At 47.2% G+C, this 21,666-nt stretch overlaps 1 protein-coding gene across 1 annotated transcript in view; it reads right to left on the reverse strand.

Annotated features, from left to right (window-relative positions):
* Positions 1-1,447: 1,447 nt before the first annotated feature.
* The window catches only part of LRRC74B (leucine rich repeat containing 74B), a 50,386-nt gene continuing 30,167 nt past the window's right edge, over positions 1,448-21,666 (reverse strand). The window contains exons 7-10 of the mRNA XM_032229441.1: positions 17,626-17,704; positions 17,432-17,527; positions 11,182-11,298; positions 1,448-4,014 (exon numbers count right to left, since the gene is read on the reverse strand). Of these exons, the coding sequence (XP_032085332.1) occupies positions 4,006-4,014; positions 11,182-11,298; positions 17,432-17,527; positions 17,626-17,704 (301 nt within the window). The 3' untranslated portion in view covers positions 1,448-4,005. The remainder of the gene's footprint in view (positions 4,015-11,181; positions 11,299-17,431; positions 17,528-17,625; positions 17,705-21,666) is intronic.

Below are 21,666 nucleotides of genomic sequence, written 5' to 3' on the forward strand. Positions count from 1 at the left end.
GGAAGGTTACTGCAAAATCCCCATTCCCTCCTGATCAGCTGGACTTGGGAGGCAGAGAATAGATGGGGGCGGGGCCAGCCAGAGGTGGCATTTGCCGGTTCTCCAAACTACTCAAAATTTCCACTACTGGTTCTCCAGAACTGATGAGAACCTGCTGAATTTCACCCCTGAAGGAGATGGATGGATAAGAAAACCAAGGCTGAACTCCCCCAGAAACAGAAGGCAGGAATTACAGTGGGCACCTCCTCTCGTTTCTTCAGGGTGGAGAAGCTGGGAAACAGAGAACAGCTGAGTTCACACAACACCCTTACCCTAAGGATGTCTGCTTTGCCAAATACCCCCAATGACCCAAGGGTAGGTTAGCGCCACACACTATATCATGCACAACCAAAACACACAGAGACCGCCATGCTAGAATTCTCCCAGCTGGACCTGTGGGGGTAGATATGGCTTGGCGTGCTGTGTGGACACAGCCTCTCGGGTGGCTCTGTTCTTCCCACGTGTTGTGAGAACACGCTTTTCGGGGCCTGTGGAACTCTGCTGGTTGGAAAGGCCTACAGGAAGGCGCTTGGAACCAGCCTGGGCTGCAGGGTTTGCCTTCCTCTTGCAGGGTTGCAAGGGGGCTGCCCTCCTACACAGACCCTCACCCAAGGGGGCAACAGCATTTGTCCCCCCGAAGGGTGCACAGAGCACATAGGAGTGGTGAGCCCTTCCTGTGAGAAAGGGCTGCCTCTAGGTCCATGCAGGAGGGGCCGGAGCAGGGTGGAAACAACATTTGGGGAAGGAAGAAATGCCTGCTAGGACAGAGAAGATAGAAGTCAAATTTCATTTTGGGACAATAATGTAGAGGAAGATTGGCTTCCCTTTTTTATAGCTTTCCTCGCTGGGAGGGGCTATTCAGGGTTTGTCCTGCCTGGCGGCCTCCGTTTCCTTTCCCACTGCGCACTTCCTCTGCTTCCTGCTTAACTGTGTGCTGGCCGTGGGTGTGTGTGCGTGTGCCCTGGCCACATCCTTCCTTTTCCTTTTGTGTGGTGACTTTTGTGCAATGGTGTTTGGCCAAGAAGCCAGCCAACTAACGATAAAGACTTGTCTTTGCTGGGCGGGCAGTTCTTCAAGTGATGTTGTGCAGATTATTTCAGTCGGCAATGTAGTGTGCAGGCAGCCTTCTCCCCTCCCCCTCAGAAATCTTAAATCCACACCTGTTCTTGTGACAAAAAGGGAATGGTGTTAAGATGCTCAGTGTGCTACAGTCCTTTGGTTAAGAGCCAAGGTGGCGCAGTGGTTAAATGCAGCACTGCAGGCTACTGCTAGATCAGCAGGTCAGCGGTTCAAATCTCACCGGCTCAGGGTTGACTCAGCCTTCCATCCTTCCGAGGTGGGTAAAATGAGGACCCAGATTGTTGGGGGCAATATGCTGACTCTCTGTAAACCGCTTAGAGAGGCCTGAAAGGCCTATGAAGCGGTATATAAGTCTACTGCTATTGCTTTACTATATAGGAGGAGCAACTGTCTCAAGTGTTAATATAAATTTTAGGTTTCTTACAGCAAAGGTGTGGCTTACCAGAGCTCTAACTTTATCGGGAGCGCATCCTTCGCACATCACTCCAAAGACAGAGGCAAGGCCTTGTTCCCACCCACCCTGCTCACCTCAAGCCCCCTTGTTCAGAGGTGCCTCAAGGCTGAGCTTTGCCACGACTCTCCATTCCTTCCCACTCGGATTACCCCACAACAGTCATCACAATAAGGTTGTGTTTCTGTAGAAAACTTTTTAAAGAATCCTGCTTCTGCATAAAATTAAAAGGCATGAATAGGCTTTAAAAAAAAATCACGTCATTCTATAAAACAGCGGCTTCTAATAAAATCCATAAGTTTATCTTGCAGAGCTCTCACATCCACCGGGTGGCATTCAAAGGACTGTAGCACACTGAGCATCAAACACTTTTCTCCTATGCACTTCTCCAGCCTTCAAACTCCAGGAATTTTTAAAAAAAAAAAAAAAAAAAAAAAAAAACCTGTAGGGACTAGCTGGTTAAATGGCCTAATCAGTTAGTTAATGACAATATAGCGTACAGCTCTGGTTACTTGATTCTCAAGGGGAGCAAAACCCAAAGATTTTGCTAATTCTTTTAAACTGGTGTGTGAACTTCTATCATCGCAATGGCAAATTGAAGGCGCTTCCTGATTCCAATCTTTCTAGTTAGGGATATCTAACTATGTGATGCATTTAAGGCTGGTTTTGAACCAAAACCCAGTAGCTTTTCTTAACTTCTGCATCAAAACAAAGATACATGTAGGTACTTTAAAGTCTGTCATCTTTAAAGAATTGCTAGGTTTCTTGCCTTTTTTTTAAACCTGCTTTTTGAGGCATGTCTCTTCTGGAGCAGATTCATAGCACAGAGAGAAAGAATATATGCTTCAATAGGAAAAAATGGGCCAGAGAGGAAAGATTAATAAAGACCCTTATGCTAATTCACCCAGTGGATTTTATTTATTTACTAGACCACCTGTTCCCTGTTGGGTCATAGTTTTAGAAATATTTCCTTGCCAGATTCCTCAGTATCTTTAAGAATGTACTTGAAAAGTTCTTTAAAATTCAGGATGTATCAGCCCTGTAAGTAGCCAGTGTTGAATTGTATAGTACAGTCAAACATTTACCACAAGAAATGTTTTATAACATTTTCTATTCCTACATAAAATGCTAATTTTATGTCATAAAATATTGTATGAAATTTGCCAAATTTCAGCTCTACAAGAGCTGTATGTCCCAGACTTTGGAGACACATTCTGTAAGTTAGCCCATCTGAGGTACAACTGGCTGAAAAAGGTTTTGGCCTATAATGTACCTTTTCACCCAACTAAAGGTTACAGGCAGGAGAGTTTTAGGGTTGTATAGATTTAGATTTATTTATTTATTAAATGTATATGGCTGCCCATTTCGCACAAAGTGATTCTGGGTAGAATACATCAAACTTAGCAACAATACAATATTTCTCTGACAAGATTGGCAAAACTGAAGTTTACAAAAATAAAAAAATAAAAAGAGAACTGGAGTGAGATACATTATTTACTACAAATGGCCCCATATCGAGCAAACATCATGGACATAATCCACTGCTTGACCCACACATTTTTTGGGAGTGGGGGTACCCTTCTTTCCCCAACTCTTGTTGCCTTCTTCCTTCAGCTTTCTCTCGACCCCAACCTTCAATATGGCTTGGAGCTGACCACATGCACCCGGAAAGCTGTGGCCTTGGACCCCCTCAGCCAATCCACCCCGAATTTCACTACAGCCGTGTGAATATCCCTTACCATGGTGTATGTGTGTTTATAGATGGCCTTCAGCAGGGGAGAGTTCAACCTTCACCATGTCTGGCCATTAGAACTGGTCTGCCTGCAGTGGAGGTGGGGACTTCCTCTGGGACAATGTCCAGCCAGGAAGTCTGCTGGACATTCCTGGCCACTGGAAATGTTTTCAGGGGAAGCTGTGCAGGTTACACAAGAGGAAAGGTTGACATTGAGGATGGCACACAGGATAATTTGGCTAAAAGTACCGGGACAGAGTTTTGATAGAGGAGCAGTTCCCAAACTCTGTGGAATGAGAGGGAATAAATGCATCCAAAGTTTCTTCCCAGATTTTTATCGGCTTCCTCTTAGCCTCCACTGAGGTCCGCTCGGACAACCTGCCTCATCAGATCACTGGAGGGTTTTGCCTCAAAGGGAAAATTGCTAGGAACGCTTGCGGCATCATGTGCCAATGGATCCCTTTGTGTTGCTATGAGCAGGGTATCCAAATCCTTGCAAGGAGATCCCTGCAGCCAACATTCAGCATATGAAAAGGTGGCATGTCACACAACATGCTGGCTCCAGCCCAAAGAGAAGCACGGAAGTGGGGAAGGGATCAGAAGGCCTGGACCTCTATCAAGCATCACCAGACGATTCACAGGGTCCTCCCATCCAGGACATCAACAAGAAAAGGCTGATCTTCCAGGGCCACCAGGAATCTCTTTAGGAAACCTGCAAATGTAAGAAGATGCACAAGTCCAGACAGGGCACAATGGATGGAAACTGAACAAGGAGAGGTTCAATCTGGAAATAAGGAGGAACTTTCTTATAGCAAGAACCATCAACCAAACAAACTGAAGTTGCATTCAGAAGTTGTGGGAACTTCATCCCTGGAAGCTTTCAAGAAGAGACTGGCCTGCCATCTGTCAGAAATGGCGCAGGATCTCCTGCTTGAGTAGGGGACTGGACTAGATGACTTACAAGGCCCCTTCCAATCTATCTGTAATTCCACCAAGGAATCAATGCCGCTGTTTTCTGTCACCAGTGGAATTCTCCAGTTCCTGATGCAAATTACGTCCTTTGGAAAGCAACTGGAGCTAGAAGCTTGGCTGGCTGCATCCAAGCCTCAAGTGCTAAGAAAGGCTTTGGGAACAGGTGGGCTACTGAGCGACAGAATCAGGCTTGACACCACAGCGATGGCCATGCAGAGCTGGAATCCTCCATCTGGCCGGGAAAGGATCTAGTGCAGGGGCCATCGTAGTTGAAAACAGAGCTTAGGAGAACCACCCAAGTTCCATTTTTGCTGGCAGAGACACCATGGGCGGGTCCTCCATTGTTTCCCTGTGGGCCAGATCTAAGCACCCCACGGGCCTTGAGTTTGGCGCCCCTGGTCTAGTGGAAGAAATCACCTTTGGTCTGGCTGGACACCCCCAGTGCTGCTGTGCAGAAGCAGTGCACCATGGGCTGCAGAACCTCCTTTCCAAGGGTGTCTGGAACCACCTAACATTCCTTGGACAGAGGTGGTCAGAGCCAGTAACTGAAGTCGCCTAACTATCGCCTAAGGCCCTTGTATTGTTTTCCCTGGACGTCGGGGAATCCAGATGCTGCAGGCATGGACAATCAGGGAATCATGGAGAGCCGATGGGTACCAGGGGCTGCAAAACCTGCCAGGTCTGCTCAGCAGGGACTTCCTGCTTTGGGCAGAAGAACTGATGGGGCTTTGCAGCCTTGTGCTGCCAGTTCTGCCCCTTTTAGCTTTGTGTGCAGCATTGGGATGCTTGGGGTTTGACAACATGGCATATTTGCCATCACATTGAACCTACTCCCCTTAGTAGTGTGTTCCCCCCCCCCCCCCCAGGCACTGCTCAGCCTGGCTGAGCTGAGACAGTGGTAGGAAGGAACAGCGCTCAGGACAAGGGTCTCCGACTGTGGCAACTTTAAAGACTTGTGGACTTCAGCTTCTAGAATTCCTCAGCCGGCATGGAATTCTGGGAGTTGAAGTCCATGCTTCTCCTGTGTGCTGCTCAGGGAATCCAATCATGGGTTAACTTAGCCCTTTAGCCTTGAGACTGAGTATGTAAATTTCTAAACCACGCCTCCTCTGGCTGGACTGTTTCAGTTTCTTTACTCAGTCCAAGCCTACGAGACGTCTTTCAATTCTCTCTTGACTAATTGACAAACTTCTCAGGATTATTGGATTTGGTAGTAGTAATTCTTCTGTGGATTTCTTTCCATTATTGGGGTGGAGGCGGCAGTTGTCTGCCAGCTCGATTCCTCATCATTGCTGCTTCCCCTGTAAGGAATGTCTGTTTCTGCAGCTGGAGCGTAAGACGATCTTGCCGGCGTTGGAAGCGGCTCTGCTGTCTGCCCTCCCTTTATTTCGGCGCGTTGGGACAGTGAGCCTCCCAGCGCCGCTTTTCTCGTGCCGGATAGCACCCGCCTGCGGGCGCGGTCAGATCCTGGGCTGTTGCCTGATGGGGCTACCCCCCCTCCCTCCGCCTACCTCCCTCGTTCTCTCGCCGGAGCGGCTGCCGGGAGGGCTGCATGGATCGGGTGTTGGGTTTTCTCCTTGCCGTTCACGTTTGAATTCCGCGCCCTTACTGCCGGTCGCCATTTTTGGAGTGATTTCACGCAGGGAGAAGGTCGCTTTGTCTCTGTCTCTGCTTTCACGTGGCGTTTTTGGCGGTGGTGCGCAATTTGGATTCCTTTGTTTCAGTGATTGAGCTCTTTCAAATCTCTCATACCATGGCTGATCAATCAGTAGTTAAAGGTACTGTAGAGCCAGTTTCAGAGCCCCGTTCCCCTGGCGAAGGGGGGGCTAGCCCTAGGCCCGGCAGGGCCGCAACCAGGGCCTCCAGTAGTAGGCCTCGAGCCTCATCCACTGCCCGGGACAAGTCGCATAAGCGCAAAGACAAGGCCAAAGTTCCCCCAAAGGCTTCTGGGGCCCCCATTTGTCCACCTCCGGTTCTAATTCCGCAAAGTGTCTCTCCGGTGCGTGTTACTGAGCAGGGTTGGTCTCCTGATATTCAGCTTCCCCAGGCTCCTCTTCCTGAGGCGGGGGTGTTTGGGCCTCGCTCCCCCCCAATTATTTCTGAAACTGCTGGGCCTTCTGCCACATTCACGCCCACAGCTGCAGGCCTCAGGCCTCTGGAGGGCCAGGATTTGGGCCTTCCTACTGATTTATACCTCATGATCTCCGAGGCTATTTCTAGAGGGGTGGATGCAGAGTTAATGCGTAGGTCCCAGGTTCCTAGGCCCGCTGTGGCCCACTCAGGCCTAGCTCCCCAGGCGTTGCAAGGGGATTCTTCTATTCTGCAAACGGATCCTCCTTCGCCCTTACCCTCGGTGTTCAGTGCGGAATCCGCCTTAGTGGAGGAAGGTGAACTCCTGGATAGGGAATTTTCCGATGACGAAGGCCTCCCTAGAGATCAGCCTACTGCCCCTGGGCTATTCAGGCATGCTCTTTTCAAATCCTTACTGTATAAGGCCAAGACCACCACCCACATGGGGGAGGCAGCTTCTAAAGAGAGTACAGCTGTAGGTCTGGATGCCACCGAGCGTCTCTTTGCTGAGCAGGTGGCTTTGCAGGATGTTATTCCATCTCCCAAGCTTTTTCTTGATCTGATACAGAAGCAGTGGGATCAACCAACTGCAGTTAATCCTCCCGGGACAGGGGATAGGAAGCTATACACATCTACTCCAGAATTGGAAAGTCTCCTTCAGTTTCCCACTGTGGATGCCCCTATTGCTGCTCTTGCTTCGCCGGCATTAATCCCTTCTGAGATTTCAGAAGGATTAAAGGCCGAGGATCGCAAGGCCGAGACGGTCATTCGCAAAACTCATCAGGCTGCGGCTTGGGCCTTACGCTCAGCTACTGCAGCTTCCTTTTTTAATAGAACTTCCTTAGTTTGGCTTAAGCAATTGCAGAATAGATTGGACCCAGAGGAAATGCGCCTTCACCAGGATATCACCAAACTGATGGCGGCATTGGAATTTTCTGCGGATGCCACCCTTAGTGCAGCAAAGTTTGCATCCCGGGCCGTAGTTTCTAATGTGGCTTCTCAACGTTTGCTCTGGCTTCGTCATTGGCAGGCTGATGTCAAGTCCAAGTGGCGCCTAGCGTCTACGCCCTTCAAGGGCGGAGCCTTGTTCGGTTCAGTACTGGATCCCATCCTCATTGAGACACGGGATAAGCGCAAGGTCCTTCCCTCTACCAGTGCTCGCATCAACAGAAGGCAGCAGCCTTACAATAGGCGGCAGCCCTTTCGGACCCGGGACTCGGGTTTTGCCCCCGCTCCCTATGTCCCCAACTACACCAGGGGGTTCTCCCAGGCACAGGATCGTGGCCAGGACCGCGCCGGAATCAGAGATAGGGGTCGCCAGCAGAGTCAGGCGCAGTCCCAGAATAGGAGGTCCTTCCGAGGAGCAGGCAACCGGTCCTTTCGAAGGTACCGGTGACTCGCAGGAGGTAGGACCCATAGGGGGGCGTCTCCTGGCCTTCGCTCATCAGTGGGCGGAGCTCACGTCAGACGCCTGGGCTCTTCAGGTCGTGAGCTTGGGACTCACTCTAGAATTTCTATCCATCCCCCCGAGAAGGTTCATCAGGTGTCCCGTGCCCAGATGTCCATCGAAGTGGCGCCTTATGGACGCCAAGATACGCCATCTTCTCACCATCAGGGCCATAAAACAAGTACCCAAGGGGCAGGAAGGCCTAGGGTTCTATTCCATCTTGTTCCTAGTACCAAAGAACTCCGGGGGATGGAGGGCAATCCTAGATTTGAAACGGCTCAATCATTATATCAAATACCAAAAATTCAAAATGCAGTCTCTCAAGAGCATATTGGCTTCCATCCGCCAAGGCGACATGATGACTTCAATAGACATCAAAGAAGCGTACCTCCATGTGCCCATTCATCCGGCGCATCGGAAGTTCCTGTGGTTTCATTTCAACGGCTGCCATTTTCAATATCGGGCCTTACCTTTTGGCCTCTCCTCGGCTCCGCGCACGTTCACCAAACTCTTGGCCGTGGTAGCAGCCTCCCTTCGCTTGATTCCAATACGCGTCAACTGTTATTTAGACGACATAATGGTGCTGTCGCCTTCTCGGGACCAGGCCCTGCAAGACCTGCAAGTCACAATGGACTCATTGCGCAATCATGGTTTTGTCCTCAACTTGCCCAAAAGCCACTTGCGCCCGACCATGTCCCTACTTCATCTGGGGACCACCATCAATTCTGTGACGTGCGAAGTTTTCCTGTCTCCGGAGAGGCGACAGAGCATACAACACCTGGCGCATCATGTGCTATCTCAGAGACGATTACCACTGGTGACATTATCCAAGCTGCTGGGGAAGATGATCTCCTGCATCAGCGTGGTTCCTTGGGCCAGGTTCCATGCGCGTCCGCTCCAGTGGTTTCTTCTACCCTTCCAGAGAGCGCATACCAGTCATTCCCAGATCAAAGTGCGGCTTCCGAGCAAAGCCCGACGGTCCCTGCGTTGGTGGATGTCCTCCAGACTTCTCCGGGGATGCCCATTCAAGGAACCGGACCGCATCCAGGTCACGACGGACACCAGCCTGTTTGGATGGGGAGCCCACGCCCTGGACAGGGTGGCTCAGGGACACTGGTCGAATCAAGAGTTGACGAACAGCATAAATTGGTTAGAGCTACGGGCCATCCGTCTAGCCCTTCTGGAGTTTCGGGAAATTGTATCACACAATCATGTGTTGGTCTTGACCGACAATGTGGCCTCCAAAGCCCACATCAACCGCCAAGGGGGCACCCATTCCAGGGCTCTGATGCTGGAGGCGGAAAAGTTGCTCCATTGGGTGGAGTCCAGACTCTCATCGATTCGGGCGAAGCACATCTCGGGCGTGGCCAACACACAGGCGGATTGGCTGAGCAGGGCCACTGTGGATCAAGGGGAGTGGCAACTCCACCCCATTCTTTTCCAGGAGCTCTCTCGCCAGTTCGGCCAACCCGAGGTGGATCTCTTTGCACACCCGCACAACGCGCAACTCCCCCGCTTTTACACCAGATACCAGACCCCGGGAGCGGAGAGGGTAGATGCTCTGCGCAGTCCATGGCCGGCCGGCCTTCTCTATGCCTTTCCTCCTCTCCCGATCCTTCCGTCGGTTATTCAGAAGATTTTGACAGAGCAGGCGGAAGTGCTGCTGGTCGCTCCGATGTGGTCCAGACGACCCTCGTCCATCTGTCTGTTTCACGCCCTTGGAGGATTCCGGACAATCGGATTCAGCTCAACCAAGGAGCTCTCATACATCCGAACCCCCAACTGTTACAGTTAGCCGTGTGGCACGTGAGCGGGCTATTCTAGCGGCCCTTCACTATTCAGACAAAGTCATTGCCACTATTCAAGCGGCCCGTTGCCCGTCGACTACTCGTATTTACGAGGCCACTTGGCAGGCCTTCTGTCGGTGATGCCGTCGCACCGGGGTCGACCCCGTCACAGCTTCGGTGCCTCAAGTTTTGGACTTCTTACAATCCGGTCTCAACAAAGGTCTGGCACCGAACACTCTTCGTCGGCAGGTCACAGCCTTGTCTACGGTGATTGGGGGAGGTCAAGGCCGCTCCTTATCTCAGCACTCGCGGGTCCGAACCTTCTTGAAGGGTGCCTCCAACTTACGACCGCCGACCGTGCACCGTTACCCCACGTGGGACTTGACCTTGGTTCTCAGAGCTCTCACAGCTGCTCCCTTTGAACCCATCCACTCCATCAGTCTCCGGTTGTTGACGCTCAAGACTGTGTTTCTAGTGGCCATCACATCGGCCAGGAGGGTGTCGGAGCTGGCAGCGCTCTCTGTTCGCGCGGACCTTTGCATCTTCCATCCAAACAGAGTGGTGCTTCGTTTGGACCCAACCTTCCTTCATAAGATCAACTCGTTATTTCACAGGACACAGGAACTTGTCCTGCCGGACTTTTGCCCACATCCCTCCCATCCTCAGGAACGCCAGTGGCACCATCTGGATGTTCGCCGGGCTCTCCGCCACTATGTGAAGCGCACGGCTTCGTTCAGGAGGTCAGAGGCACTGTTCGTTTCCTTCCAGCATTCGTCAATGGGACAAAAAGTGTCTTCCCATACCATCGGCTGATGGTTGAAGGCGTGTATTGCGTTGGCGTACGACAGTCATTCACGACCGGTTCCCAGGCGGATCACCCCTCATTCCACCAGGAGTGCGGCCACCACAACGGCCTGGGCTACGCAAGCGTCTGTAGAGGAAATATGTAGGGCGGCCACTTGGGCGTCGCCCTCACCCTTTATTCGACATTACAAGATTGATGTCTATGCCTCGGCTGAGGCGTCCTTCGGGCGAAGAGTGTTGCAAAGGGTCCTTCCTTCTGCGGAGGAGCCTGACCAGCCTAGCTCCCGCCCTGGGAATTAATTGCTTTGGCATATCCCATGATTGGATTCCCTGAGCAGCACACAGGAGAATGACCGTTGTCTTACCTGAACGGTCCTTCTATGGGTGCTGCGAAGGGAATCCAAACCCGCCCGCAGTTTTGGCTGGCCAGGGCTCCACCTTGATTGTGACTCTGTGACTAACTTCATCTCTGACTGGACTTTGACCGTTCCTTAGTACCGGGATTGCCTACGGCTTGATTGACATTGACATACTTATTCTTCGGCGGACTTCATGCGAAACTGAAACAGTCCAGCCAGAGGAGGCGTGGTTTAGAAATTTACATACTCAGTCTCAAGGCTAAAGGGCTAAGTTAACCCATGATTGGATTCCCTTCACAGCACCCATAGAAGGACCGTTCAGGTAAGACAATGGTCAATCTTAAAGTTGCCAAGGATGTTGGGGACCCCTGCATTTAGGGCATCTAGCCATGGGAAGACAAGCCTGCTGTTCCCCAGAGAAGCGAAGTTACTTGCTGCACCTTTGGAAGTTTTCTTCTGAACAAGCGAGAGGTTCCATCATGGTGGATCAGAAGGCTGGGGAAAAGTTCTTGGACAGCCTCACATGCCCGGACAAAGTCCTGCTTCACCACAATTGCCTGAAAAGAGGAATTCCGGGAAGTGAGCGGGTTGGAGCCAAAGCTGCCACAATCTCAAGATGGATTAAAACAAAACAAGGTTCCCCAGCAGCCCAACAATCAGCCACAAAGCAAACCTTCTTCTGGCCAGGGGAGGGAGCCAGGTGAGGCAGGTTCACCTGAAGACAGGGACTGCACCAGCTGCGGCCCCTTCTACCTGAGAAGGATAGAAAATGATCCTTCTTGGATCAGAGCAAGGCCCAGTTGGTGCTCTGCAGTGTGGAGCTAGAAACCTCATATTCAGAGCTTGAGGAAATGGCCTTCCCTGTCTATTCTCCCCCCACCTGGCCCTGCTGAATTCCAGTCTGAAATGCAGCACCTCTGTAGAAATTACGCGAGAAGCAGCCCCTAGCATTTGCAAACGAGTCCCGAAACTACAAATCTTGCAGCACCACAGCAGTTGTTCTCCCTTACGAACAATCGCAGAGACTCTGCAACATTTGTCCTGAACGGAGCTTCCGAGGGGAAGATCTGGCCCTTCCCCTAGCCTCCCCCGGACCATTGCAGAAGCCTGAATGGAACAGCTGGGGGGCGCACGCAAGCAGCTGAGAGGCTGGAGAGGAGACTGCTTGCTGGATCTTCACTTTAACTTTAACTTTTAATAGATTTATATACCGCCCAATCCCGTAGGACTCCGGGCGGCTTACAGAAAAAGTTAATATAAGAAGTTAAAATAAAGAACAATTTAAAAAGAAACAATTTAAAAACAATGCACCATACACTCAATCTGGGTGGGGCTGGACTTCATTCCTGAAGTCGACAGCCCCAGGCCTGCCGGAATAGCTAGGTTTTAGTGGCTTTTCGGAAGGCCGAGAGAGTGGGGAGGGTCTGGATCACTATGGGTAGGTCGTTCCACAGGGCCGGAGCAGCTACAGAGAAGGCCCTCCTCCGAGGAGCCGCCAGCCGGCATTGTCCGATCGACGGCACCCGGAGAAGGCCTAGTCTGTGAGTTCTTATCGGCCGTTGGGAGGTATGTGGCAGGAGGCGGTCTCCCAGATATCCAGGTCCTAGGCCATGTAGGGCTTTAAAGGTGATGACAAGTGTGTGCGGAGACCGATCGGAGACCGATCGGAAGCCAGTGCAGCTTGCGGAGGATAGGTGTAATATGGGTGTATCTAGGTACACCCATAATCGCTCGCGTGGCTTTGTTCTGGATTAACTGTAGTCTCCGAACACTTTTCAAGGGCAGCCCCATGTAAAGCGCATTACAGTTATCAAGGTTAGAGGTGACGAGGGCATGAGTGACCATTCGAAGTGCCTCCCGGTCCAGATAGGGCCACAACTGGTGCACCAGGCGAACCTGGGCAAAGCCCCCCCTGGTCACAGCCAACAAGTGATGTTCTAATGTCAGCTGCGAATCCAGGAGGACACCCAAGTTGCGGACCCTCTCTGAGGAGTGTAGAATTTCACCCCCCAGGCTAAGGGATGGAATATCTGGACTATCCTTGGGAGGCAATATCAATAGCCACTCGGTCTTGTCTGGATTGAGTGCAAGCTTGTTCGCTCCCATCCAGACCCTGACAGCCTCCAGGCACTGGCACATCACTTCCACCACTTCGCTGAGTTGGCACGGGGCAGACAGATACAATTGAGTATCGTCCGCATACTGATGGTATTTGATCCCGTGTCGGCGTATGATCTCACCCAGCGGCTTCATGTAGATGTTAAATAGTAGCGGGGACAAGACCGAGCCCTGCGGGGGGTTCCGGGGGGCGTGGCCTGTTGCCGAGGAGGGCTCCACCGAACTCCTCAGAGATCTGGTCTGTATATCTAAATAAGATCATAGATAGCACCCCTTTCTGGCTAAGAAAGGGGCAGGGAGAATAGCCCCGTAGGTTAGGATCTAATCGTAAACCACAGCCTTTTTTCTTTTTTTGGCTGTGGAAAGAGATTAGTTCCGGCCGAAGCGGAGCTCTTATCTCCAGCCATTTCTTCTCAGCTGCCTTTTTTTTTGGCAGCCCCAGACAGGCTAGCCCCCCCCCAGGACAAGACAAAGTTTTTTTCAAGCTAGAATTGATACGGGCGGGTCCCACCCCTGTGAGATTTATGTTTTCAGTACTATCGTAAATACCAGCACCATTCGTCTTAGAGACTTCTTTGTCTAATTAGACCTCAAAATGGCGATTTCTCTCCGTGGATGATTGATATACTTAGCCGGTGTTATCTTCCTGCAGACTGCTCCTTAAGAAAATAAATTTTTCTTCTTTGGAAATAGAGGGGAGCGAAGCTCTGCTTACTTGCTTATTTATTATGCCATCCAAATCAAAGAAGCGTCTTGCTACAAAAGAATTTAAAGAATTTTCATTGGAAACACAGCCTTTGTCTCCTATGTCTTCTGCTGGGGAACTTTTAACACAGGAATATCTCCTTAAAATGCTTAACGCTTTTAAGAAAGAAATCAGGGAATTTGTATTGGAATTATTTGATGATTTACAATCTAAAGTTAATCAAATGAAGGCGAATACTTTTGCAGCTGTGTCTGCCCTGTCAGATTACTCTGCTGAAATAGAAAACAAATTGGAAAGTCTGGAGAAGGCTAATTTTAATTTGACTACCAATATTCAAATTTTACAAGAAAAAATTAGAAATAACGAAGAACAGCTTATGATACTAAATTTTAATAGGAAGGCATTTGCAATTAGAGTCAGAGGATTCCGTGAAAAGAAGCAAGAGAATTTAAAACAGACCTTTGCTGAAGCCTTCAGCCACGCGCTGGGAAGCCCGGGACTTAACTTTGATTGGCAGATTCGGAAAATCTATCGCCAGAACTCATTGATAGCGGAACAGCGACAGCTCCCGAGGGACATAATTATATATTTCTCTACAAAAGAATCTAGAAACGCGATTGTGCAAAATTTTCATAATAACAGGCTCCGAATTGATGACCAGGACCTGATTGTCTTCAAAGAGATTCCTTTCCAGATGTTGAGAGCAAGAAGGGACTACGCCTTTTTAACTAAAGAGCTTAGGAGTCAACAGATTCGATACAGATGGGAGGCCCCTGCCGGCATCACGGTTACACTTGAGAATCAAAGATTTCGTCTTAACTCTGTTTCGGAGGCTCAAGATTTCTATTGTAGGATTCTGAAGGCGGGACTTCCTGACGCGCTCGGAAGAGAGGAGGGACAAGCGGAAGGAGAAAGCAAACGGCTGGCCATGCGGCTGCAAGATGGAGGGGGCAGCCCCTCCTCCCTCGGAGAAGCAGAAGAACGCAGATCGAGAATTTAGATACTTCAAAAGACTTCCTAAAGTTGAGGACTGAATGGGGGTTTGAGACCTCTCTCCGGTAGAAAAAGTGGACTAAATTTTATCAGAAGGGAAAGCTGGACGAAACTACTTTGAGCTAGATTCTAAAGTAACGTTAGCATAAATTTGATAGTGGTTAAAAGAATGCGGAATGATTTATGTTGTTTAAACTTTGTTAGATGGGACTATTTTAAAATAGAAGGTTAACTGACTCTTGCTGAAAGTATTATTTGAAAATGATCCATGCTATTTAACTTTTATTTGAAGGGAAAGTTGGTTGTTATAGTTCTGAGTTACTTTTTAAATAAACGCTAGTATAAATTTGATAGTGGTAAATATTAGACAAGCAAGAGATGAGGGTAAAATGTATGTGGAATGAATTACGTTATTTGTGGTAAATACCAGACAAGCAAGGGAAGAGGGCAAAATTTACGTTGTTTAAAGCTTATTAGAACAGGAAGCCGCTTGGGATTATCTTAAGATAACTGTAAAAAGAATGCGGAATGATTTATGTTGTTTAAACTTTGTTAGAAGGGACTACCTTAAAATAGAAGGTTAACTGACTCTTGTTGAAAGTATTACTGGAATATGTGGAATGATTCATGCTACAAATCGCTCTGAGCTATATTTTAAACAAATGTTAGTATAAATTTGATAGTGGTAAATATCAGACAAGTGGGGGATGAGAGTAAAATGCATGTGGAATGAACTAAGTTATTTAAATTCTACTAGAAGGGGAAGTCGGTTGGAATTATCTTAAGATAGAAATTGATTCCTGTGTAAAGTAATATCTGATCTATGTTGCTTAACTTTACTAAGAAGGGGAAATCTGGTTAGATTATTTTGAATTACGGTTTGAAAAAGGGGTAAAGAAAGATCATTCACGTTGTTTAAATTTTACTAGAAGGGAAAGTTTGATTACTTGTCTGTAAAGTTATATTTGAATATATGGCAGGAACTATGCTGCTTAAATCTTATTGGAAGGGATCATGAGGTTTAGGAAGGGAACGGGAGAGTCTACAGAAGATCGGGGTAAATAGCAAAGAAGTAAGAGACGAGAATAAAATATAGATAGAATGATTTACACTATTTAAGCATAGATAAAGATGGGGGGCTGAGATCAACACAAAGAGTGGTTTCTTTTTTTTTCTTTTTTATATATTACTTTTATTTTTTAATCCATATGTATACAAGATATTTTAGATAGAAGGTAGTGCCAGGTGTGGGCCCTGGGAAGCCGGGAGGATTAGGGATGGGGATTGTGGGGGGTGGGGTGGGGGGGGGGTTAACATAATCTTAATAAGAACAAGAATGTATTTATATACGGTGGTTCCTTTTTTTTTTATTATTATTATTATCTTTTTTTTTTCCTTGGTTCATTTTACATTTATTAGATCAAACAACACTCGAATAAAGGCATACACCAAGGAGGGAGGTAGAGGGAAGGAAGAGGGAGGAGTAAGGAAGGAGTAAGGGGAATGTAAGGAGTATGTAAGGAGGGTGTCTGGGGAGTAAGGGGAGAAGGAAGGTTTGAGGGGAAAGGGAAGTAGGAGGGGAGTGTTAGAGGGAGAAAGGAAAGTTGGAGGGGGTAGATGGGGTGTATGGAGGATGCAAGGGTTAGGTGGGGTTGTGAATGATGAGTTGTGTTTCCTTTTTATTTGTTCGTTTTATTCCTTTTTTCCTTTTTTTTTTCTTCTTTTCTTATAGTAAATACCCTGTGTATAAATGATTGCAAATGGAATGTGAAAATTGAAAATTGAATAAAATATTTTACGAAATTAAGAAAGGCAAAAAAAAAAAAAAAAAAAAGACCGAGCCCTGCGGCACCCCATATTTAAGGGGCCTAGGGGTCGACCTCTGTCCTCCGACCAACACCGACTGCGACCTGTCCGAGAGGTAGGAGGAGAACCACCGTAAAATGGTGCCTCCCACTCCCACCTCCCACAACCGCCGCAGAAGGATACCATGGTCGATGGTATCGAAGGCCGCTGAGAGGTCAAGAAGCACCAGGATAAAAGAATGTCCTCTATCCCTGGCCCGCCAGAGATCATCGATCAGTGTGATCAAAGCAGTTTCGGTGCCGTAACCAGGCCTGAAACCCGACTGAAAAGGGTCTAAATAATCTGTTTCATCCAAGGACCGTCAGAGTTGAAAGGCCACCATCTTCTCAACAACCTTCCCTACAAAAGGGAGGTTGGAGACTGGACGATAGTTGTTAAGGATAGCTGGGTCCAGAGAAGGCTTCTTAAGGAGGGGTCTCACCACCGCATCCTTCAGTGGGTTCACAATCCGACGCGACAGGTTGGGTGGGGGTTGGGTGGGAGGGAAACAATTATGGGGAGCATGAGATATTTCAGTGGGTCGGGGAGCTCTTGGGTGGTCTTAGGCAGGTGGCCTGTTCCATCAGTGAGCCCCCAATGGCCTTCCACACCCTGAAATACCTCCGGTGCACTTAATGAGCCACGCATTCGATTATCGAATGTGTGGGCGAAAGGAGGGAGTGATCACATTCAAGGTACGAGATTCACTCCCATAAATCCTTGGGTTACTAATGGAATGGGAAGGCTTTATTCCATGCGTAACTGGAGGACTACCTGCATTCCCTTTCTCCTCCTGCTCTTCCTGCCTAGAGGCCTGCTCACCTGCTCGCAGCACAACCCACCATTACATCCACCCAGCATTTCTTGTTTGGATTTCCCTTTACTTTGTGTGCCACTCACAACGTCACTGCCCACAAATCCCCGTCATTTGGAAACTCACAATAAAGGGTGTTCTGTCCCCCACCCATTTTGACAATCCTGCATTGTCATTTCAGATGGCCAGTTTTCTCTTTTTGACCAACACCTACTGAAAAATCCAGAAGTTCCATTGCAGCTCCAGGATTCGTGCGGATTGCTTTGAGGATCCCAAGGCAGCCTTCGTTCCGGATCGGGTTCCTGGACATCTGCAGGGGACAGGAAAGAACAGCCCCCCTCTCTGCATCACCTGCCTGCCTGGCAGGGTTATTTGGATCTCGGGGTCACCTTCCCAAAGGCTCCTCACCTTGAGTCTCCTCAGGTTCTTGTTTCCTTTCAGGCCCAAAGCCAGCGCGAGGGCGCCTTCCAAGGCAATGCGATTATTACTGGAAATAAAGAGAGAAGGCCCTCAAAAGTCCCCCCACTTTCTCTCTTCCTTACTGCCCATCCATGCAGGCCCACCAGCTTGCAGTTGGAAGTACGTTTTTAAAAAATACATCACAGGATCTACCAGCGATGACAAAAGATCAAATCTTCCCTCTTAGTCAAGGCATTTAAACATTTTAGAGCTTCGGGGGGCTTCCGGGTGGTGACATCACTGTGCTTAGAGCGGGGTAATGGAGCTCCTCTAACCCCTAACTCTAATTTCTTTGTTTGGGCTCATTTTTGGAGCACTGCTGATCCCGAAGAGACCAGCAGATCAAAGGGGATATTCTGCAGACGCCGGGGTGGTAAGGCAAATCCCACGGCAGATAGGAGAAACCCCCCTAAACGGACAAAGAAATATCCTGCTATCTGGTTAGGACTGAGCAATGGCGGCCGCATAGAAGGAAGAAACAGAAATAGAAGCAGTTGAAATCGGGTGCTTGTTGTTATTGCCGACAATCCAGAGAGGAGAACAACGTGAAACTGGCAAAGTGGGTGTGCTGAAAGGAGAAGGAGCCGGGAAAGAGGCTGTTTTTTATAGTTCAATTTTGCCAAAAAGAAGCGGTGCAAAGAGGCTGAATTAGAACGGACAGGAAGGGACAGCCGGAAGAACCTTAAGATCAGCCACAGTAAGAACGAAATCCCGACATGGACTTCAGGGAATAAAAATTGCCAGAAAGTTTTGGAAGGTTCAAAGAATTGACTGCTTAATAGTCGGGTTGGTAAACGGAGTTCCCTTTTTTTTCTGCTTACCAGTTCTTCTGCTGCTGGGTTGAATCTTTAAGTATTTGATATTGATCTGACCAGGAGTTTGGAACAGTGCCAGAGACAAGAAATAGAGGTCTGTCTTTTGCTTCGTGGACATTAACACTGACACCAAGGAGAGAGTGGCTTAGAGAGACTAATTATTAGAACTGAATATTGAACAACTGACAAAACTGAGAGACATTTATTGATACAAAAATAGGGTGTGATATATAAATTTATGATATTTACTAATCAAATTAATTAAATAGAATATTACTAGTATTATTACATAGGACTGTTTAAATATTGAAAGGTGATACCAAGGAAGGATAATTGTTGAATTGTTGTTGAATATTGGTTTATACAATTATAATAATTATAATATATTATTGATATTACTGACAAGGTATAAATAAGGTAAAAGTTATAACCAATCGTGGGCAAGGTCAAAAAAGGGGGTTAAAAATGGCAACCTCAGCAAAATTAGGGAAAAAGACCATACCCAATGTGAGTTCAGCAACGCCTCCCTCCTCAAATCAAAAAACAATGGAGAGTGCGTCGGGGTTGGAGAAAGGGGAAAAGATGGCAGAATCAGCGGGACCAGTACCTACGATGCAAAACATGCAATCGATACTCCAGATGATACAGGAGACCTTGGCTATAAGCTAAGAAGAGACAAGGAAAAATCACGAAGAATTAATCACTAAGAAGAGCCAAGGTGGCGCAGTGGTTAAATGCAGCACTGCAGGCTACTGCTAGATCAGCAGGTCAGCGGTTCAAATCTCACCGGCTCAGGGTTGACTCAGCCTTCCATCCTTCCGAGGTGGGTAAAATGAGGACCCAGATTGTTGGGGGCAATATGCTGACTCTCTGTAAACCGCTTAGAGAGGCCTGAAAGGCCTATGAAGCGGTATATAAGTCTACTGCTATTGCTATTGCTATTAAAAAATGAAATGGGAGAATTGAAAGGAACTATCAAAAATATAGACGATAAAGTTGAAAAGATACAGAATGCCTTAGCAATCAACGAACAGAAAATCCAATGTATGGAAGAAAAACTACAACACTCAGATCAGAAGATGGGAAAAATGGAAATAGAATATAGACAGCTTAATAAGGAATTGGAATTATCAATAATCGGTCTTGAAAACGAAAAAGAGGCATTCTACCTAAGATTTCAAAACATACCGGAAGAGAAGGAGGAAGATCTGAAAGAAAAAATGATTAATTGTTGAAAACTGTTTTATTTCATTTTCATTTTATACAATCACTTATATACTGTGCAATTAAAAAAGCAATAAACACAACTCATCTTCTATTCCACCATGGAAAACCAACATAACACTTCAATCCTCCATACACCCTTTCTTCTCCCCCTCCAACTTTCATTTCTCCCCTCCAGCATTCCCCTCTTCTACTTCCCCATCCCGCTCAGACATTCCTTTCTCCCCTTCCCTCCATCTCACCCTCCTTACATTCCCCTCTCACTCCCTCTTTACTCCTCCCTCTTCTTTCCCTCTACTCCTCACTTCGGTGTATTTCTACTATTCATTACTATTCAATTTGTATTTTACACTAAAATTGAAAGAAAAGAAAAAAAAAAGGAAAATAAAAGGAAAAGAGAAAAAAAGAAAAAAGAGCAGCAGTATACAAGTGCATTCTTATTGTTTTAGAAATTGAGACTATATTTCCACTCTCCCCCCCTCCCCCCCGTAAACCCCCCTCCCTAACCCGCTTCCGACTTCCCAGATCCCATACCCGGCATAGCTCTTTATCAAGCACAGTCTGGAGTATATTAAAACCAAATATATTAGAAATTAAAAGATAAAAGATAAAGGAAAAAAGAAAGGAATAAAAAAAAACAAAAAAGAAAAAAAGGGAAACATCAATAAACTCTCTACATTGAGCTCAGCTTCCCATCATTATTAATACTTAAACAATATACATCATTCCTAATCTCAGTTAATTTATTACTTGCAGGATTTCAAACTATATTGAAACCAAGTAAGTTAATCAAATGGAATTCTACTCTAGCTAGGGGCCTTATCTCTTTATCTAAATATCTGTCCATTTCCAAACCTTTAATTTGTCCCTTTTACCTCCTTCTCTATAAAGCAATTTAAACACATCTCAAATACTTCTCTCGGTTTCCTTTTCCAACTCCTCTCATCCTGCCTCTACCCGTGTCCATATATATATTTTATTTTCATCCGTACTCCTCTCATATTTGCTCCGCCTTCCTGCAAACTCCCTGGGTATATCCTTCCAAACATTATATTCAAATAACAGTTTATATAAAAATCAACTTACTTTTTGGCTCAAAATAAACTCTAATTGAACCTTCACTACCCCCCCGTCTGCACCATACTTCCCAACTCCATTCAACCTAAACCACAATCCAGGAACATCACGATCTCCGCCCTCCTCACCCTAGAGAATAAATCATAAACAATTTATATAAAAATTCAAAGTTATCCATCAAGTCTTTTTTAAGTCCCATACAATATATTTTCCGAGGAAATCAGCATCACTTCTTTCAGCCTTAATGTCTCTTCATCGGTATACAACTATACCATTTTATACAAGACAGAAATCACAAAGTATTATTCAAGTTAAAAATTAAGCAAATGTTTTGGAAGCATAACTAAATCCTTGTTCTCTGCTCTTCTGCCCTTCCGGAGGGGGAAAGCGATACCTCCCGCCTTGTAGCTGTGTGTTTTGTTGTTTCTCTTCTACTTCTCCTTGTCTTTCTCCAAGTCCGGGTAATTCAGGAAGTCCCGCCTTCAGGATCTTGTAATAAAAATCTCGGGCTTCCCAAACAGAGTTGAGGCGATATTTTTGGTCATCAAATGTAACTGTAATACCAAATGGCACTTCCCATCTATACTGTATCTGAGAATTTCTGAGTTCTTTAGTTAGAAAAGCATAGTCTCTCCTGGCTCTTAACATTTGGAGTGGTATTTCTTTGAAAACGATCAAATCCTGTCCATCAATTCGCAGCCTGTTATTATAAAACTCTTGTAATATCGCATTTCTGGATTCTCTTGTAGCAAAATATATAATTATATCTCTCGGAAGCTGTCTCTGTTTTGCTGCCCACGAATTATGGCGGTAAATTTTTTGAATCTGCCAATCAAAGTTGAGTCCCGGACTTCCCACCGAACGACTGAAAGCC

This window comes from Thamnophis elegans, chromosome 13 (assembly GCF_009769535.1).
Source record: "Thamnophis elegans isolate rThaEle1 chromosome 13, rThaEle1.pri, whole genome shotgun sequence".
NCBI lineage: Eukaryota > Metazoa > Chordata > Lepidosauria > Squamata > Colubridae > Thamnophis > Thamnophis elegans.